Below are 16311 nucleotides of genomic sequence, written 5' to 3'. Positions count from 1 at the left end.
ATGAACGGCCGACATTAATCTTTTGCAAAATGACCTTTCTTTTCTTTTCTTTTTTATCTTTTAAATCAACCTGGACCAATGAAGAAGTATGTGAGTTAATGTAGAGAGAACTATTAAAATAATCCTAAAACCATCCGTGATTCGGTTACTTTGAATGACGCACACACACCGAACATGCTTTTTCTCAAACACTTGTTCAATGTATTTAGGTGCCCTGCTAATCTTCCATTTTATTGATGTTACTTGTGTTTTTAATATTACATATACGTATATTATACTGGTACTAGTACTGGAGTTCTGCTTTGAGCTACATTAACCCATACCTGCATAGGAACCATGCAATCCATAAATCTGATGACGGCGTTTGATAAGTTACTAACTAAACAGGTAGAGTGTTACACAGCCTGTACCCTTGCAGTCGCTTGATAAGTACTGCAGTAAAACAGCTTGTTATATAAATGTGTGTTTGTATCGATGTGTGTCGAAAGGTTCATGTTAATGTACTCGGATGCGTATTCTGACTGGCAGGCATTTCTCGCGCTTTGACGTATGTGCCACCAGATGGAGACAGAGGACATTTCACCTGTCGCTCTGGTCGATGGATAATGACATGACACACTCACCGTCGTCCAAATGACATTGGTTCGTGTACTTTCCCTTCTTTCGTCTTTAACTAATTGTTTTAGACTTATTGTTGTCAGTAAATTTATGGTTTCAATGTTGTCTGAAAAGATTATTCTTGTTATTTTGTTAATTTGTTTATGAATTAACAACCCTTTAGTTTGGTGAATACATATTAACCAAAGCATGCATCTCAAAAACGCCCAATACAGTACAATAACATTTATTATGTAACCTTTGCAACATGTAACTTTATTTTCCACATCTGAAGACATTTCAACATTCAATCGGTTCCACTGTGTTGACACACCTGCTGTTTTCTTCTTCTCCTTTTGGGGACACTTCAGCTGGGGCCACCAAACAGACTGCAGATGGTGGAGGGGGGACCCGGGGCCACTCGGTCACGTGGAGAGCGGCTCTCTCTCGCCCTGGTGCTGTTGACTCAACATTAGCATTAGCATTAGCCTCTGCAATCATCACTGTTTAGTCAACAGCGTGTGACACAGCACGCAGTATCCACCGCGAAAACACTGTCATTGTGTTGGAATCGCATTCCCATTATCTGAGTCCTGGTCGGGACAATGGCAACACACAAACACACATACACATACCAACACACACATACAAACGCACACACACACACACACACACACACACACACACACACACACACACAGACTCACTACCAAAAACCCACACACATGAACAGTCAGACAGACAGACAGACAGATACTCACCACCCACACACACACTACACACACTACACACACTACACACTACAAACACACACAAACATCCCCAAAGTGACTCAGATGTGGAGTCATGGGGGTCTGACGATGTATGGGTCGTACGGAGGGGTCTGGGGTGGGAGGACGGGGGGTGACTGTGGGGTCTTTGTCCGGCGGGCCTCAGGCGGGCCATTGTTGCTCCTTGGCCCCAGCGCTGACCGTAGGAGCATTCTCTTGTGGGACCTCATTTGCAACTATGATTACTCTCTGACTTCATCCAGCGCATCCGTTTAAAGAGACACCATCAGCCGGGCAGAGGGGGCCTTCAGACCCCAGACCTCCATAGCTGAACCAGAAGGTTTCACAAGGATAAAACGCACCATTCCCACGGGGAAATCCATCCTGGAAAGATTCTCTACTTTTAATGGTCGACAGTTGACAGTTGATGACAGTTATAGCTGCAGCAGGACCTGGTCTTCATAGTATCAGGACCTGGTCTTAATGGTATCAGGACCTGGTCGTCATAGTATCAGGACCTGGTCGTCATAGTATCAGGACCTGGTCGTCATAGTATCAGGACCTGGTCGTCATAGTATCAGGACCTGGTCTTCATGGTATCAGGACCTGGTCTTCATGGTATCAGGACCTGGTCTTCATAGTATCAGGACCTGGTCTTCATAGTATCAGGACCTGGTCGTCATAGTATCAGGACCTGGTCTTCATAGTATCAGGACCTGGTCTTCATGGTATCAGGACCTGGTCTTCATGGTATCAGGACCTGGTCTTCATAGTATCAGGACCTGGTCTTCATAGTATCAGGACCTGGTCGTCATAGTATCAGGACCTGGTCTTCATGGTATCAGGACCTGGTCTTCATGGTATCAGGACCTGGTCTTCATGGTATCAGGACCTGGTCTTCATAGTATCAGGACCTGGCCTTCATGGTATCAGGACCTGGTCTTCATGGTATCAGGACCTGGTCTTCATGGTATCAGGACCTGGTCCTCATGGTATCAGGACCTGGTCTTCATGGTATCAGGACCTGGTCTTCATGGTATCAGGACCTGGTCTTCATGGTATCAGGACCTGATCTTCATGGTATCAGGACCTGGTCTTCATGGTATCAGGACCTGGTCTTCATGGTATCAGGACCTGGTCTTCATAGTATCAGGACCTGGTCTTCATGGTATCAGGACCTGGTCTTCATAGTATCAGGACCTGGTCTTCATGGTTTGGATCAGGACCTGGACACATATAGATATTGTGTTATAAATCAAACTGAAAACTATAATGAACTTCTTTCCCCGGAGGTCAGGGACGGGCAGGCGGTGATATCCGTGAGACGCTCTGGGGGCTGGCAGAGAACCCTGCTCAGTAAACATGGACGTGTTTGCAGTGGTGCTTCGCACTCCAAGTGTCACTCACACACACAAGCACACACGCACGCACACACACTCACGCATGCACACACGAACACACGCATGCACGCAGATATACTCACGCATGCACACACACGCACACACAAACACACGCACTCACGCGCATGGACGCATACACGCACACACATACGGACACACACACACATGCACACAGACACACATGAACAGACGTACATACACACATTCACACGGATTGAGTAAGACAATAACTCTCTCTCTCTAGGGAACCAGTTGCCGTTATTATATGGTTTATTATGTAGTACCTACCCTTGTTAAACCCTGCGTTAAGGGACCTTTTTTGTGGAGCCCAATGCGTTAGGACGTGATGTGGAGCAACTGGTTCTTATTAGAGAAGCCATCCGCATTGAAATGATTATGACTCACAGGGAGAAGCACAATGGAAACGTTTGTTTGCAAACCGCTGGAAAATCATTGCATTTAGACTAGAGATAACGTTTTTATCGGACAAGGTGTTTTAGCACACACCTACTGCCTGCACCTGAGCTTGGCTCCCGGCTGTCATTAGGTAGGTATCGCGACGTCAGCCGGGCGACGCGGGGGGCCTCCGGGTACGGACTGTGGGCGTGGCCGTTGCACCAGTCGCGTCGCCTGCAGGGAAGTGAAAGTAGCAGAGAGACGACCACGACAGAGAAAGGGTCGAGTCGGAACCCCAGGATTCAGCAACACTTTACCATCGGAGTTCAGACCACAGAACTGATCTTACATCGGATGTAAGATCACAAAACAAGCTGAAACACTTTCCCATCGGATTTAAGGCGTATCCGTCTCGCTGGAGTTAGAATAGACCGAGGTTGCACAGTGATCTGGGGTTAGAACAGACCGGGGTTGAACAGTGATCTGGGGTTAGAATAGTCCGGGGTTGAACGATGATCTGGGGTTAGAATAGTTCGGGGTTGAACAGTGATCTTGAGTTAGAATAGTCCTGGTTGAACAGTGATCTGGGGTTAGAATAAACCGGGGTTGAACAGCGATCTGCAACAACAGGTTGTTCAGTGAGTGGAACTCCAAATGCGTGCGGGTATTCCGTGACATGCTGGACAGGAACTGGTCGTGACTTCAACATGGTGAGTAGTAATGTTAATGTTTATGTTTTTAATGTTCACCTTTTTAACGATCATGTTGGGTGAAGGTTCAGAGTAGGAAGATCCTCTCGGGGTCAGACTGAATCGGACCCGGACGAAGTCCACCAACCTGGGGACTGGGTTAATAATCACGTATTAGCTCCTTATGTGGTCACTAATGCACAATAACAGACTGACCATGGTCGGAATATATACTTAAAATAGTTGCTTACACTTGTCTTTGTTGTACACATATAGAACAACTCTGAAAAAACAAAGTTGTGGATATGTCCTGGGTTTCTTTACGCTGAATAAATTAAATATAAATTTAAATACCCTCAAAATGCCAGCTCCACCTAGCGAGGAGGGAGGGAGGGAGTGAGTGAGGGAGAAATGAAGGAAGGACTAGGAAGGGAGGGAGAAATAAACCAAGGAAGGAGGGAGGGAAGGAGGAATGAAGCAAAGAAGGACGGAGGGAGGGAAGGAGGGAGAGAGGGAGGGAGGGAGGGAGGAATGAAGGAAGGAAGGGTGGAGGGAGGGAGGGAGGAATGAAGGGAGGGGGGAGGGAGGGAGAAGGGAAGGAAAGAAGGAAGCAGGGAGGGAGGGAAGAGGAAGGAGATGGGTAAAGGAGTTCCTGTTTGATAACTAACACCATACCTCACACCCAGGAAGGTTGGTTGAACTGATTCCATTAGAATAGAAGTGTGTCAACCCATCCAACGAAGACATTTGTCTTTGAGAGTCTTTGAGTGAAGTTGACTCAATTTAATGAATTTTCCCAAGAAACGCGTCTGCATCAGCATACTGCACTGAAGGTGTTATTACAGCCTTGCAGCGGTGTGTGCGTGGTGGAAACACTGCTGAATGCTGAAGGAAACACAGGACACACATACACACACACACATACACACACACACACATACACTATAGACCGCCTCCCTTTAGCTTCCTGAGAGCGGTTAAGACACTATAGCACCGTTGCCATAGAGACCACTTCCTCTCCTGTCACACACACACACACACACACACATTCACACCTACACAAACACACACTCATTCAATTCCTGAATGACCTGATTTCGCCCTCAGTTTTCGCTTTCAGTTTCAATTCTCGCCTTGCCTTCCACACACACCAAAGAATCTAGTTTATAATCAGATTAATATTAGAACTACTTACAGACTATTACAATGTGCATAGCTACTCTGCTCTGTCTAGTGGTCCACATGTTTGGGAGCTACTCCAATTAGTAATTACAAGCTTTGCTTGTTCTCACTCTCACTTGTAAGTAACTCCCTCCTCCTCCTCCTCCCCATCCTCCTCCTCCACCACCTCATCCCCTCCTCCTCCTCTTCCTCCCCCTCCCCCTCCTCCTCCCCCTCCTCCCCTCCCCCTCCCCCTCCTCCTCCTCCTCCTCATCCTCATCCCCTCCTCCTCCTCCTCCCCCTCCTCCTCCTCCTCCTCCTCCCCATCCTCCTCCACCACCTCATCCCCTCCTCCTCTCCTCCTCCTCCTCCTCCTCCTCCTCTCTCTCCTCCTCCTCCACCTCCTCCTCTCCTCCTCCTCCTCCTCCTCCTCCTCCTCCTCCTCCTCCTCCTCCCCCTCCTCCTCCTCCTCCTCCTCCTCCTCCTCCTCTCTCTCCTCCTCTCCTCCTCCTCCTCTCTCTCCTCCACCTCCTCCTCTCCTCCTCCTCCTCCTCCTCGTCCCCCTCCTCCTCCTCCTCCTCCTCCCCCTCCTCCCCCCCTCCCCCTCGCCCTCCCCCTCCTCCCCCCCTCCCCCTCGCCCTCCCCCTCCTCGGGGTAGATGAACGGTAAGAGTCGTCTGCAGTGGGCGGAGGAGGAGGTGTCGGAGGTGAAGGGCATCATGATGGACAACCTGAAGAAGGCCGACGAGAGGGCCGACAAACTGGAGGACCTGGACGACCGGGCCGAGGACATGCTGGCCAAGGTGAGAGGTCAAGGGTCGCACAGCAGCGTGTGAACACCCCGGTCTCCCCAGGGGGAGAGGAGTTAGTTTAGGTAAGGGACGGTTAGTTTAGGCATTACGTTAGAGATGGTTAGAAATGGTTCGGGATGGTTAGTTGAGGTATTAGTTGCATTAGTTAGAGGGTGAGACCACGTAGCTGTAGCGGTTTAGTCCCTCAGAGTGAGACACACGCTGGGGCTGATAGGAGGTCGAAGGTCAGGAGGTCAGAGGTCAGGAGGTCCAGGTCACATATATATATATATATATATATATATCTGGGTACATGGAGGTACGCTGGTCGTGTGGTGGAGGGAAGCAGCCAGAGGTTATCTGGACGTCTTAAAGTACCCTGTGAGGTGGAGCGGGGGAGGAAACACAAATGTACAATTGACATCCTGATTGTGTTTTATGAGGGTATTTTTAGAAAGGTATTTCCTCCTGTGTGTGCTGAGGATGGCTGGGGGCCGCAGAGGTCCAGGACATGCCGGGGGTCCTGCTCTCTGTCGGGGGGGGGGGGGGGGGTCAGAGGACCGGGACCACCGGTCCCACAATGCCCTCCTCAGCCTGTTACATCACCGCGGGCTGAGAGGCCTGCTGTGAATGAGCCGTGTGAACCAGGGCAACAAAGAGGAAGGGAAACGAGGGCATTGAGAGGCTGCCTAAGAGCCTCAGAGCTGGGCCTTAGACAGCCTGAGACCAGCCTCAGAGCTGGGCCTTAGACAGCCTGAGACCAGCCTCAGAGCTGGGCCTTAGACAGCCTGAGACCAGCCTCAGAGCTGGGCCTTAGACAGCCTGAGACCAGCCTCAGAGCTGGGCCTTAGACAGCCTGAGACCAGCCTCAGAGCTGGGCCTTAGACAGCCTGAGACCAGCCTCAGAGCTGGGCCTCAGACAGCCTGAGACCAGCCACAGAGCCTCAGAGCTGGGCCTCAGACAGCCTTAAACCAGCCTCAGAGCTGGGCCTCAGACAGCCTTTAATTGGCCTCAGAGCTGGGCCTCAGACAGCCTTTAATTGGCCTCAGAGCCACAGCGCTTCACAGTTGGATTGGTTCTCGATTCCCGCTGGTAGAGTTTCCCTTTGCACTCCTAATCTGTCATTTCAATCTGTGTACTTTAATTAAACTAACTAAATAACTAACCAAACTCCGACTGGCTCCTTAACGACAAGCATCGCAATCGACTGTACAGGGAGCGATGGCTAAATGACTCTGTATGAAATATTAAATATATATTGTTCTCCTTGCAGAGTAAAAGTTTCGAGAAGACCACCCAGAAGGTGAAGCAGAAGAAGCGCTGGGAGAACATGAGGACGAAGATGGTGCTGGTGGGGGTGGGGGTGGCTGCCCTGCTCATCGTCATAGGCATCATCATATACTACATCGTCAGGTCCACCAACGGAGGGGAGTAGCTTCGATGCTAACCCGATGCTAACAGGAAAGAGTTCCCTTCCCTGAGGAAGTTCCGGTGAGCGGCAAGGCTGAGACCTCGGACCAAGACGATGTTTTGGTGTTGAAGCTGCTCGTTCAGATTCATTCTTTGGTTTGAGGGTTGTGAAAAAAAAGGCCTTCAAAGCTGTTGTAGGTAAGATTTGAGAATAGGAAGGAGAGAGAGAGAACCAATCAGGAGACAGGCTCTGATTGGTGAGGAATGAGCATGCTCGATTTAAAATAAAAACGCTCTCATACAGAGGCAGGTCCAACCAGAGCAGATCTTCTCACAGAGCATTTGACTCACTAACAGCGGATCGATGGCGAAGGCATTTCCAACTAATTACACTCAAATGAGTTTTAAGATCTTACCTACAGCGCCTTTGAAGACTCTCCTAATCATTGTATGTACTTTTAAGTGTGTTTGTTTTTTAATATGGTACCATCAGCTGCTTCGGCTTAAAGAGAACTGGTAAAAGACATTATTCCCTAGAGTTCTGGAGGAGAGATGCTTCACTGACCACCACGTCACCGAGTAAAAACCTGTGTTCTAGGGGAACATGTACTACAAATTGTAACACCTGTCTTGTAAAATAGTCATCTCCATACAATCCAATCCTAGTAGACATTGTTGCTCAATTACATGACATTTTTTGGTTTAGGCTTAACTATACTCAAATTTCAGTCTTTATTTTGGATATCCTTCACTCGAATGTTGCAACATAGAAAGTGAAACAAATAAGGGAGAAGTATGAAGTATTGTTTTTTTTTATTGAGGTGAATGAGGAAGGAAGTAAAGGAATAGACCAGTTTCACTTGGTTTTGTTTTTGTTGAAATTAAACCAGGCTCTTCACCCAGTCAGGTATTGTGGTTGGAGAATAAGCTAACTCCTTAATAACTGATGGAGAATCAGTTACAACAAATAACCCTTCCTCTTTCCTTTCTTTTAGCGCTATAGTACTGATCTCAACTTGCCGTGATGTCATTTGCATTACTTTCAGAATGTAGCGTGTCTTTGACGTGAAGTCCTTAAAGAAAAAGAGAGCTCTGATGATGGTAGAGTTCATGTGAGAGTTGGGGGCTCTGTTGAGGTGAGAGTTGTAAGAGCTCTGTTGATTTGAGAGTTGTGAGAGCTCTGTTGATTTGAGTTTTGTGTACAAACTTCGCTGCAGCGCAAACAGCCAACTGAGCTCCAAACACAGAGACACTTTTGTGTTTAATTTAGTCTGGCTTCTATTCTCAGCGGTGTTTTGATTGTTTTGGTTTTTGATCTCTGAATGTATAAATATCTCATAGCCCACAGTTGAATAAATAAATATATATAGATAGAAAAAATGTATGTTCAATTTTTCTGTATCTGTCGGCTTTGTCAAAATGTGTACTTCCCCCAGACTTTCTATGAACCCTGTAAGGGGAAATCCACTTCTTTCTCATCCTTTTCTTTCGGTTTATTCTTCTCATCTGTTATTGTATTATATATTAGTATTATATTATTAGTATTATCATCATACAGCAATAGACTACATTTCGATATTAGTAATCCAGTAGGAGACACACTACAATCCATACCAAACCCAACGACCCCATTCAGGGTCTTGATTGTTTAAATCTTCTCATCTGTTATTGTATAATATCATTATATATTAGTATTATATTATTAGTATTATCATCATACAGCCATAGACTACATTTAGATATTAGTAATCCAGTATGAGGTACAATCCATTCCAAACCCAACGACCCCATTCAGGGTCGGTCCCTGGTGCCGCTGTCTGTATTCAGGCGTTGTCTCTCCGTGCTGGACTTGGAGAGCAGGCGGAGCGTAACCCAATTACCGATGGCTAAAGATCTCATCCTTACATCATCGAACGACAAGGAGTTTCCCACCAAACAGCCTTTTCAAAATTCACCACCTACTGCTATAGCAACATACACGTCACTCTCTACGTTTTTATCATGTATTAAATCAGAATCAGAATTATTATTCTTACGTCTTATTGTGAAAGTACACAAGAGTAAAATTCCGAGGCTTGGTTCCTCAACAGACACATAGCAGCAACAATACAAGATCAACTAAATAAGATAGTAAAAATAAAAATATGTTCAAATAAGTAGCATGAGTGGTACCAGCAATGGTTAATTATAGTGCAGGCTATCTATTTAAATATATGTATAGATTCAAATAAAGCATTAGTTAGCATACTGTACTACACTAACTAATGCTTTAGTTAGGGATCTATATAGCGCCGCCTGCTGGAGAGAGAGCGCAATGCACCACTTTGCACCCTGAATATCTCTACTGAATTATTCAGTGTCGTTCACAGTGCTGCTAGGAAGAAGCTGTTTACACAATAAACATGTATGTGTTCCTTCCTTCAAATGACTTACGTAGGCATCACAGTATTTACAATAAGGGTTATGTCTGTTGAGTTTGTGGTTTGACAGCCCAGTTAATCATCCACTACAAACATAGGCAAGTAGTCAGAAGCAATGAATTTAGTTTATTTGGCTTGTTGTAAAATACTAAACGTTTGACCTTCCTGGTTTTAAACTACGAATCAAAGCTAAACGAGAATGAACCAACCTCTCCCTCTGCTCACTAGCCGTTTTCATTCCTGGATTCTCTTGAAGGATCTGATAAAATGAGATTCCTACTTGATTGAGGCCATGTGGAGGATTAGGATGTCACAGGATAAAATAAAGAGACCGTTTTGAATAAGAATAAAAAACCTCCAAAATAAAACAAAGAAAACAAGTAGAAATGTTAAAATAATTCTAAATAAGTACATTTATATAAGTAAACTGATGTTTGAAGACAAAAAAACGTCAACAATAAAACAAAGAAACAAAGTAGAAATGTTAAAATAATTCTAGAAATGCAACGTATGACTTCAGTGACTTTAGTGGTCATGTGGTCCTAAACGTCATACCCGGAAGCGTGACGTGGGTTAGCATTGCTAAGCTAGGGTAAGTGTCAACCGTTTAGTTTGCCCGGTTTACGAACCAATCCTCTGATATTCGTCGTACTTCGTGGTCTAACGACCTCTCTTCCTTATGAATCGTTACTAAACCTAATTTATGTTTTAATGAACCGAGTCCGCGCCTGTCGGTGGATATCCACAGCCTCTGTTATCCTTTAGCTTCATTTGGCTGTTTTCAATCCAATGTTTTTATCAATTGTATAAACGAATATTATATTAATAACTACTGCCTAATTACATCCCAAGTGGTGTCATAATAGGCTGTCTCGTTCAATACCGTTTTTAGGCCGACTAAAAGTGTTGTCAGGTTTTCTTTCTTTGATACCCCTATTTATAGTGTTTATGTCTTCAAATATAAGTATACTTTCACAACATATATTTATTTTTAATGAGTGTCTTCAAAAATTATTATACTTTATATACATAAACATATATCTATCTATAATTATTTTATTTTCAAACCTTAGTATACTTATATACCTTGTACTCATTCATAATGCGTGTATCTCCAAACCTTAGTATACTTGTATACCGTGTACTTATTCCTAATGCTAGTATCTCCAAACCTTAGTATACTTATATACCATGTACTCATTCATAATGCTTGTATCTTCAAACCTTAGAATACTTGTATACCATGTATCTTCAGACCATAATTCACTCATCATAATGCTCGATTCTTGTAGGATTGGCGCGAGGACGATGGCGTCCTACTTTGACGAGCACGACTGTGAACCCACCAACCCAGAGGAGCAGTACCGTCAGAATGCCCTCCTGGAGCTGGCCAGGTGACGACAGATGACGTGAACCCATCACATCCCCCTTGTTAAAAGAATGACACCCAACGTCCTCCTCAAACGCCTGTCTGACCCTCCCGCCCAGGTCTCTGATGCAGGGCCTGGACATCGACTCGGACGCCTTCGACCTGTCGGACTGGGACCAGCGGCTGCCCCCCCCGGCCGCCGCCGCCGCGGTCCGGACCCTGTGTGTGGTGGTCGTCTCCCCCGAGCAAGCAGGTGAGCCCTGCAGCGCTGCAGCCCCCCTGACCTGCTAACCAACGACCTGCTCATATATTTCTATACATCTACTGTATGAGTGGGGGGGAGGACAGATTGACTCTTGCTGGTGATTATAGAAAGTGCTCTTATACACAAGCCTCATCGTTTTAACCTCTTACAGTTTAATGATAAAATGAATAGGATCACAGAATCATTTGAAGGGTAGAGATTGTCAGGATGGTTGGACATCGATGGCCTGCTGAAGAAAGGGGAGCTGAGTGTGAACCTCCTGCGTTCTGAGTGATTGAGCCTGGCTGTGTTGACGTTCTGACAGACAGAGGTCTGAAATGTCCTGTGTGTCTGCTGGAGTTTGAGGAACAAGAGGCGGTGCGACAGATGCCCTGCAAACACTACTTCCACTCGGGCTGCATCCTGCCCTGGCTGGGGAAGGTGAGCTCCTCCTCTTCATCCCCGTCACACCATACCCTCATCCTCATGACATCATCCTCACGACCTCATTCTTACGACCTTCAGAACCTCATCATGACCTCTCCAATGTCACCCTGCCATCATCCTCACGACCTTAACAACCTCATCCTTGCGACCTTAAAGACCTCCTCATGACTTCTTAAACATCATCTTGACCTCTAAAACGTCATAATGACCTCATTACCTCCACAACCACTACCTCATCATCACCTCTATGACCTCATCTCCGCCACTGCTGTGTGTGTATGTGCTATTGCCAATTTTCACGTTTTGGAGTCTGGTGTTTCCGATCCCAGACCAACTCGTGTCCGCTGTGTCGTCTGGAGCTGCCCACAGACAACCCGGAGTACGAAGAGTTCAAGAAGGACAAGGTAGGTCGTCCTGGTTTAGTTTGCTCTGAAATTGTTCTTTGTCGGCGTTGTGGTGTTTTGAAACGGGATGGCGAAAAATGTAAAATATTCTTGACCGACCACCGAGCCTCATTCCGGTTAACCGACCAGATTAAAATGTGCTATTTGAAATAACAGCCATTTTGAGCCGTGCCAGTCGCCTGCTATTTCGTAACTCTGCTTATCTCTCTCCCGTCCTGCCTCCGACTCTCACACACACACACACACACACACACACACACACACACACACACACACACACACACACACACACACACACACACACACACACACACACACACACACACACACACACACACACACACACACACACACACACACACACTCACTCTCCGAGCGAGAGGCAGTGGCTCTAACCGCGGCACGACCTGTGTTTGAATTGAACCACGAGGCATGCTTACTGCAGGTTGACCGTGTGTAGAGAGCGGGCTCCAACGCCCACAATGGTCTGAGATGGCGCGGACCTGATTAAGACCCTGCGCGGGATTCCCCAGGGGCCAATCGGAAGAGGGCAGCGTTAGGAGCTCATTTGAAACATTGCCGCGGCTCATTTAAGAACATGACAGCTCCGAAGAGACGCCGCTCGTTTAGTTTTGAGGAGACGGAAAAATTGAGTGTGAGGGATAATTTTTTTTCTCTTCACACAAAAATATCTTGCAATGAGATGGCTAACTGTAGTCTTATAGCATTTAGTCTACTGTCCATAATAATTTAGAAATCATATTCTCCGCCGCTCGCATGCGGGAATAATAAAGACTTGAGGAGAAATTAAACAGTGGACTAGAGACGCGGTGTACGTCCAACTTCCAATAAGTCACCTCATCTGATCATCTTTTCGTGTGAAGTGAAACCAACACACATGCCACACTGACCCCAATTTTTTTTTAAGCGACAAGCGACAAGATTGATCGGTTAACGTTGATGCGGTCAACCATTGGTCAAACGGTCAACGGCTAACATTCCCAAGAGACTCGGAAGATGAAATGCAAGCACTCCATCAAATACTTTGGATCAGCTTCAAAACAAAGAAATGAACTGAGAGTGGTCTGTGCAAAACAGATGGAGTGCAGAGAAGCGTAGTAATCACAAACGTGCGGTAATTGAACCCCGTTTCTCTCTACAGTTGTAGAGAGTTCTGGTCCTTTAACCCTTAACCCCCCTAAACCACACATTCCACCACCAACCCATCAGCCGGATTACTCTCTACTCGTCCTCTAGTTTACCACCAGGGTTACATAAGACTTGGAAGATGCATTGAAAGCACTCCATCAAAAACTTTGGATCAGCTTCAAAACAAAGAAACAAACTGAAAGTGGTCTGTGCAAAACAGCTGGAGTACAGAGAAGCTTAGGAATCCAAAACGTGTGGTAATTTAACCCCATTTCCATCTACAGTTGTGGACCTTTAACCTTAACCTGGTGGTAAGATGGGTGCTCTATAACCTGGTTGTAAAATGGGTGCTCTTAACCAGATGGTAAAATGGGGGCTCTGTAACCAGGTGGTAAAATGGGGGCTCTGTAACCAGGTGGTAAAATGGGGGCTCTGTAATCAGGTGGTAAAATGGGTGTTCTGTAACCAGGTGGTAAAATGGGGGCTCTTAACCAGGTGGTAAAATGGGGGCTCTTAACCAGGTGGTAAAATGGGGGCTCTGTAACCTGGTGGTAAAGTGTGGGCCCCTGACCTGGTGGTAAAGTGTGGGCCCCTGACCTGGTGGTAAAGTGTGGGCCCCTGACCAACCGGACTCTGTGTGTCTTTCAGGCGAGGCGGCGGCAGAGGGAACACAGACTTGAGGACCTACATGGAGCCATGTACACATGACACCTCTCCACACCTTGGTGCTGCAATGCATTGTGGGTCCGGCGCTCCTCCCCCCCGCTCTGTTTTGGTTTGGTGTTTCTTATCCGGGGATGCGGGACGGAATTTTCCTTTCAAACAAAGAATGAACTGATTTAGCATCGAGATACGAGCTGTAATACGGGCTGCACGCACATTCCACCACCAACCCATCAATCCGGACTACTGAGTACTGAACGGGCACGTTCATCATCTCCTCTGCCTTCCACCCGCACCCTTTTATAGTTTTAATGACGACTATATTATTAACCAATATTGTCTAAATATGGAAACATTTTTACGTTGTTCCCCGAAGATTTTTGAAAGAATACCACTCAGGCATTATATGGTTGTATGCGTTTGAAAATGAAGAAGTATATTGATACTTTCCTGGGTTTATTATCAGCATCACTCGCTCCATTGGATTGGGTGCACATATATCTATATCTATTAATGGAAGTGTGATATATATATTAAAAGTGTGATCACTGATGTCTGTCCACTGTAGGGTTCTCCACCATGCAAACCCCCACCGCCACGCCTACCACGTGTAACCACCTTTCAGCTTCTTGCGCTTCGTTTCTGACATGAAATAAATGATAAATCTCCAGGCTGATGTTCTGTCATGGTCAGGCCTACCCTACGTACGGGAAACGCATTTGATCCCTACCTGTAACACTGTTAAATAGCGGCCCAAATTGGTGGGCGCTATCCTGGTAATTTCTCTGCGTGAGAAATACGAAGTGTGGCGTGTGAGCGTGTGCATGGGTTGAATTCATGGGGCAAGCCCCAGGAATCTCCCACTTCCGGCTTCCATGAAAGAGAACCAAACTAATTCACACAAAAGCGTTCATGCAAATCTAGCATTAAAGGTTCATTTAAGGAAGCTCTCTCCAGTCACGCTGAAAGTAGTTCGCTAGTAGTAGCGCTTTAATTTGCAGTGTCAGAGAATTCTGATAAATCTCAATGCTGACTAAGGCCCCGTTTACACGAGGACGCTTGCGGGTGAAAACGACAAAATATTTTATCGGAAGTGCCTTTCGTTTAGACGGTGACGGCGTTTTTGGGGCATGAAAACGCATAAATCTGAAACCACCCTCCAGAGTGGAAAAGTTGAAAACGCTCCGCCGTAGCGTTTACGCAAAACACTGCTCAGATCTGCTCACGTCGCGTACGCGTTTACGTCACATACATGTGCCAGTACAAGGAAATAAACAAACATGTCAGATTATTTCCATGCGTCGGACCTTCAAGCTGCTCTGGCAGCTCTAACAAGCATACAGGAGTATTTCCACGAAATGTACAGGATATTTACAGATAGTATTACTGAACATAGAAGGATCTTTTTGGTGTTTGCGGCACGGATAAGAGAAGGAAGATTCTACGCATGCGTATTTTAGCTTCTAGCTCTAGATTCCCCCACCCCCACACAGATTTTTTCCTGTGGTAACATATATGGTGGAAACCGATACGCCCTCTCAACCACTAAATGTTTGAGTCACTTCTATGGAAGACAATTAAATCTGTGCCATCGGATTTTGAAAATAAAAAGCCATTGAACTCTAAGCACTGAATATCTATGCATTGAAATAATATCTGGATTTGAATTGAACTCCTATTCAGCTTTATTTTTCAATGTTAAAATTCAACATCAAAAAATGTAATGTGGGGACGTTGATTACGTTGAAATTCAAATCCAGATACGTTATTTCAATGCATAAATATTCAGTGCTCAGAATTCAATGGCTTTTTATTTTCAAAATCCGATGGCAAAGATTTACTTCCATACACTTCTCCTTCGTCATGCTTAACTGATCATACCTCTCTCTCGTTGGTTACACAAATCTTACCATGGACACTTCCAGAACCAATTCAATTCAATTCAATTTTATTTGTATAGCCCTTAATCACCATTACAGTCTCAAAGGGCTTAACAGGCCAAATATTTCAAATTTCAGCCAGCCAGACAATTCACGTCACGTCTGTTAATTTTTTAATGGAATTCTTAATGTGTCCTGCCTCCGAAATAGCCTGGCTATAGCCATGCTGCCTTGTGCGCGATTTCATTTCACGCTGCGAGGCAGCCTGGATTCCATGGATCAGATTTTCGCCTGAGATGGGGAACCAATCACAGAACGGGGAGGGACGGCAAGACGATGACGACGTCTATTCGACACACCCATCGTCTTCTTCCGAATTGCGTGTGTCTTTACAGGTATATTATCCCGGATGTTGACAGTCGCAGTTCAGCAAGAGAGGCGTAGAAGAAGAAGGGGGCCGGATGTTGACAGTAATGGTTGTGGAACTGTACAGCGGCGTATGACGAATGTATTAAATATGT

At 45.9% G+C, this 16311-nt stretch overlaps 2 protein-coding genes across 2 annotated transcripts; both read left to right on the top strand.

Annotated features, from left to right (window-relative positions):
* The first annotated feature begins 3319 nt into the window (after nt 1–3319).
* On the top strand, nt 3320–8605 carry vamp5 (vesicle-associated membrane protein 5). The gene is made up of 3 exons (XM_060064214.1): nt 3320–3873; nt 5672–5815; nt 7078–8605. Exons 1-3 carry the CDS (start codon nt 3871–3873, stop codon nt 7237–7239), a joined length of 309 nt encoding a protein of 102 aa, XP_059920197.1. The 5' UTR covers nt 3320–3870; the 3' UTR covers nt 7240–8605.
* A 1551-nt stretch (nt 8606–10156) lies between these two features.
* On the top strand, nt 10157–14580 carry rnf181 (ring finger protein 181). The gene is made up of 6 exons (XM_060064213.1): nt 10157–10226; nt 10927–11028; nt 11123–11256; nt 11573–11688; nt 12024–12098; nt 13896–14580. The coding sequence occupies exons 2-6, from the start codon at nt 10943–10945 to the stop codon at nt 13953–13955; spliced, it is 471 nt and encodes a 156-aa protein (XP_059920196.1). The 5' UTR covers nt 10157–10226; nt 10927–10942; the 3' UTR covers nt 13956–14580.
* Nucleotides 14581–16311: the final 1731 nt, after the last annotated feature.

Source organism: Gadus macrocephalus, chromosome 11 (assembly GCF_031168955.1).
Source record: "Gadus macrocephalus chromosome 11, ASM3116895v1".
NCBI lineage: Eukaryota > Metazoa > Chordata > Actinopteri > Gadiformes > Gadidae > Gadus > Gadus macrocephalus.
The sequence above is the reverse complement of the archived record's forward strand: the minus strand, read 5'-3'. Positions and strand labels throughout refer to the sequence as shown.

What these genes read in the sequence shown, in the direction of transcription:
- rnf181 (XM_060064213.1), top strand. Translation starts at nt 10,943, where the DNA reads ATGGCGTCCTACTTTGACGAGCACGACTGTGAACCCACCAACCCAGAG. An exon ending in GCCCTCCTGGAGCTGGCCAG is followed by an intron (nt 11,029 to 11,122) that starts GTGACGACAGAT and finishes CCTCCCGCCCAG; the next exon opens with GTCTCTGATGCAGGGCCTGG. An exon ending in CGTCTCCCCCGAGCAAGCAG is followed by an intron (nt 11,257 to 11,572) that starts GTGAGCCCTGCA and finishes ACGTTCTGACAG; the next exon opens with ACAGAGGTCTGAAATGTCCT.
- vamp5 (XM_060064214.1), top strand. An exon ending in CCGAGGACATGCTGGCCAAG is followed by an intron (nt 5,816 to 7,077) that starts GTGAGAGGTCAA and finishes TTCTCCTTGCAG; the next exon opens with AGTAAAAGTTTCGAGAAGAC.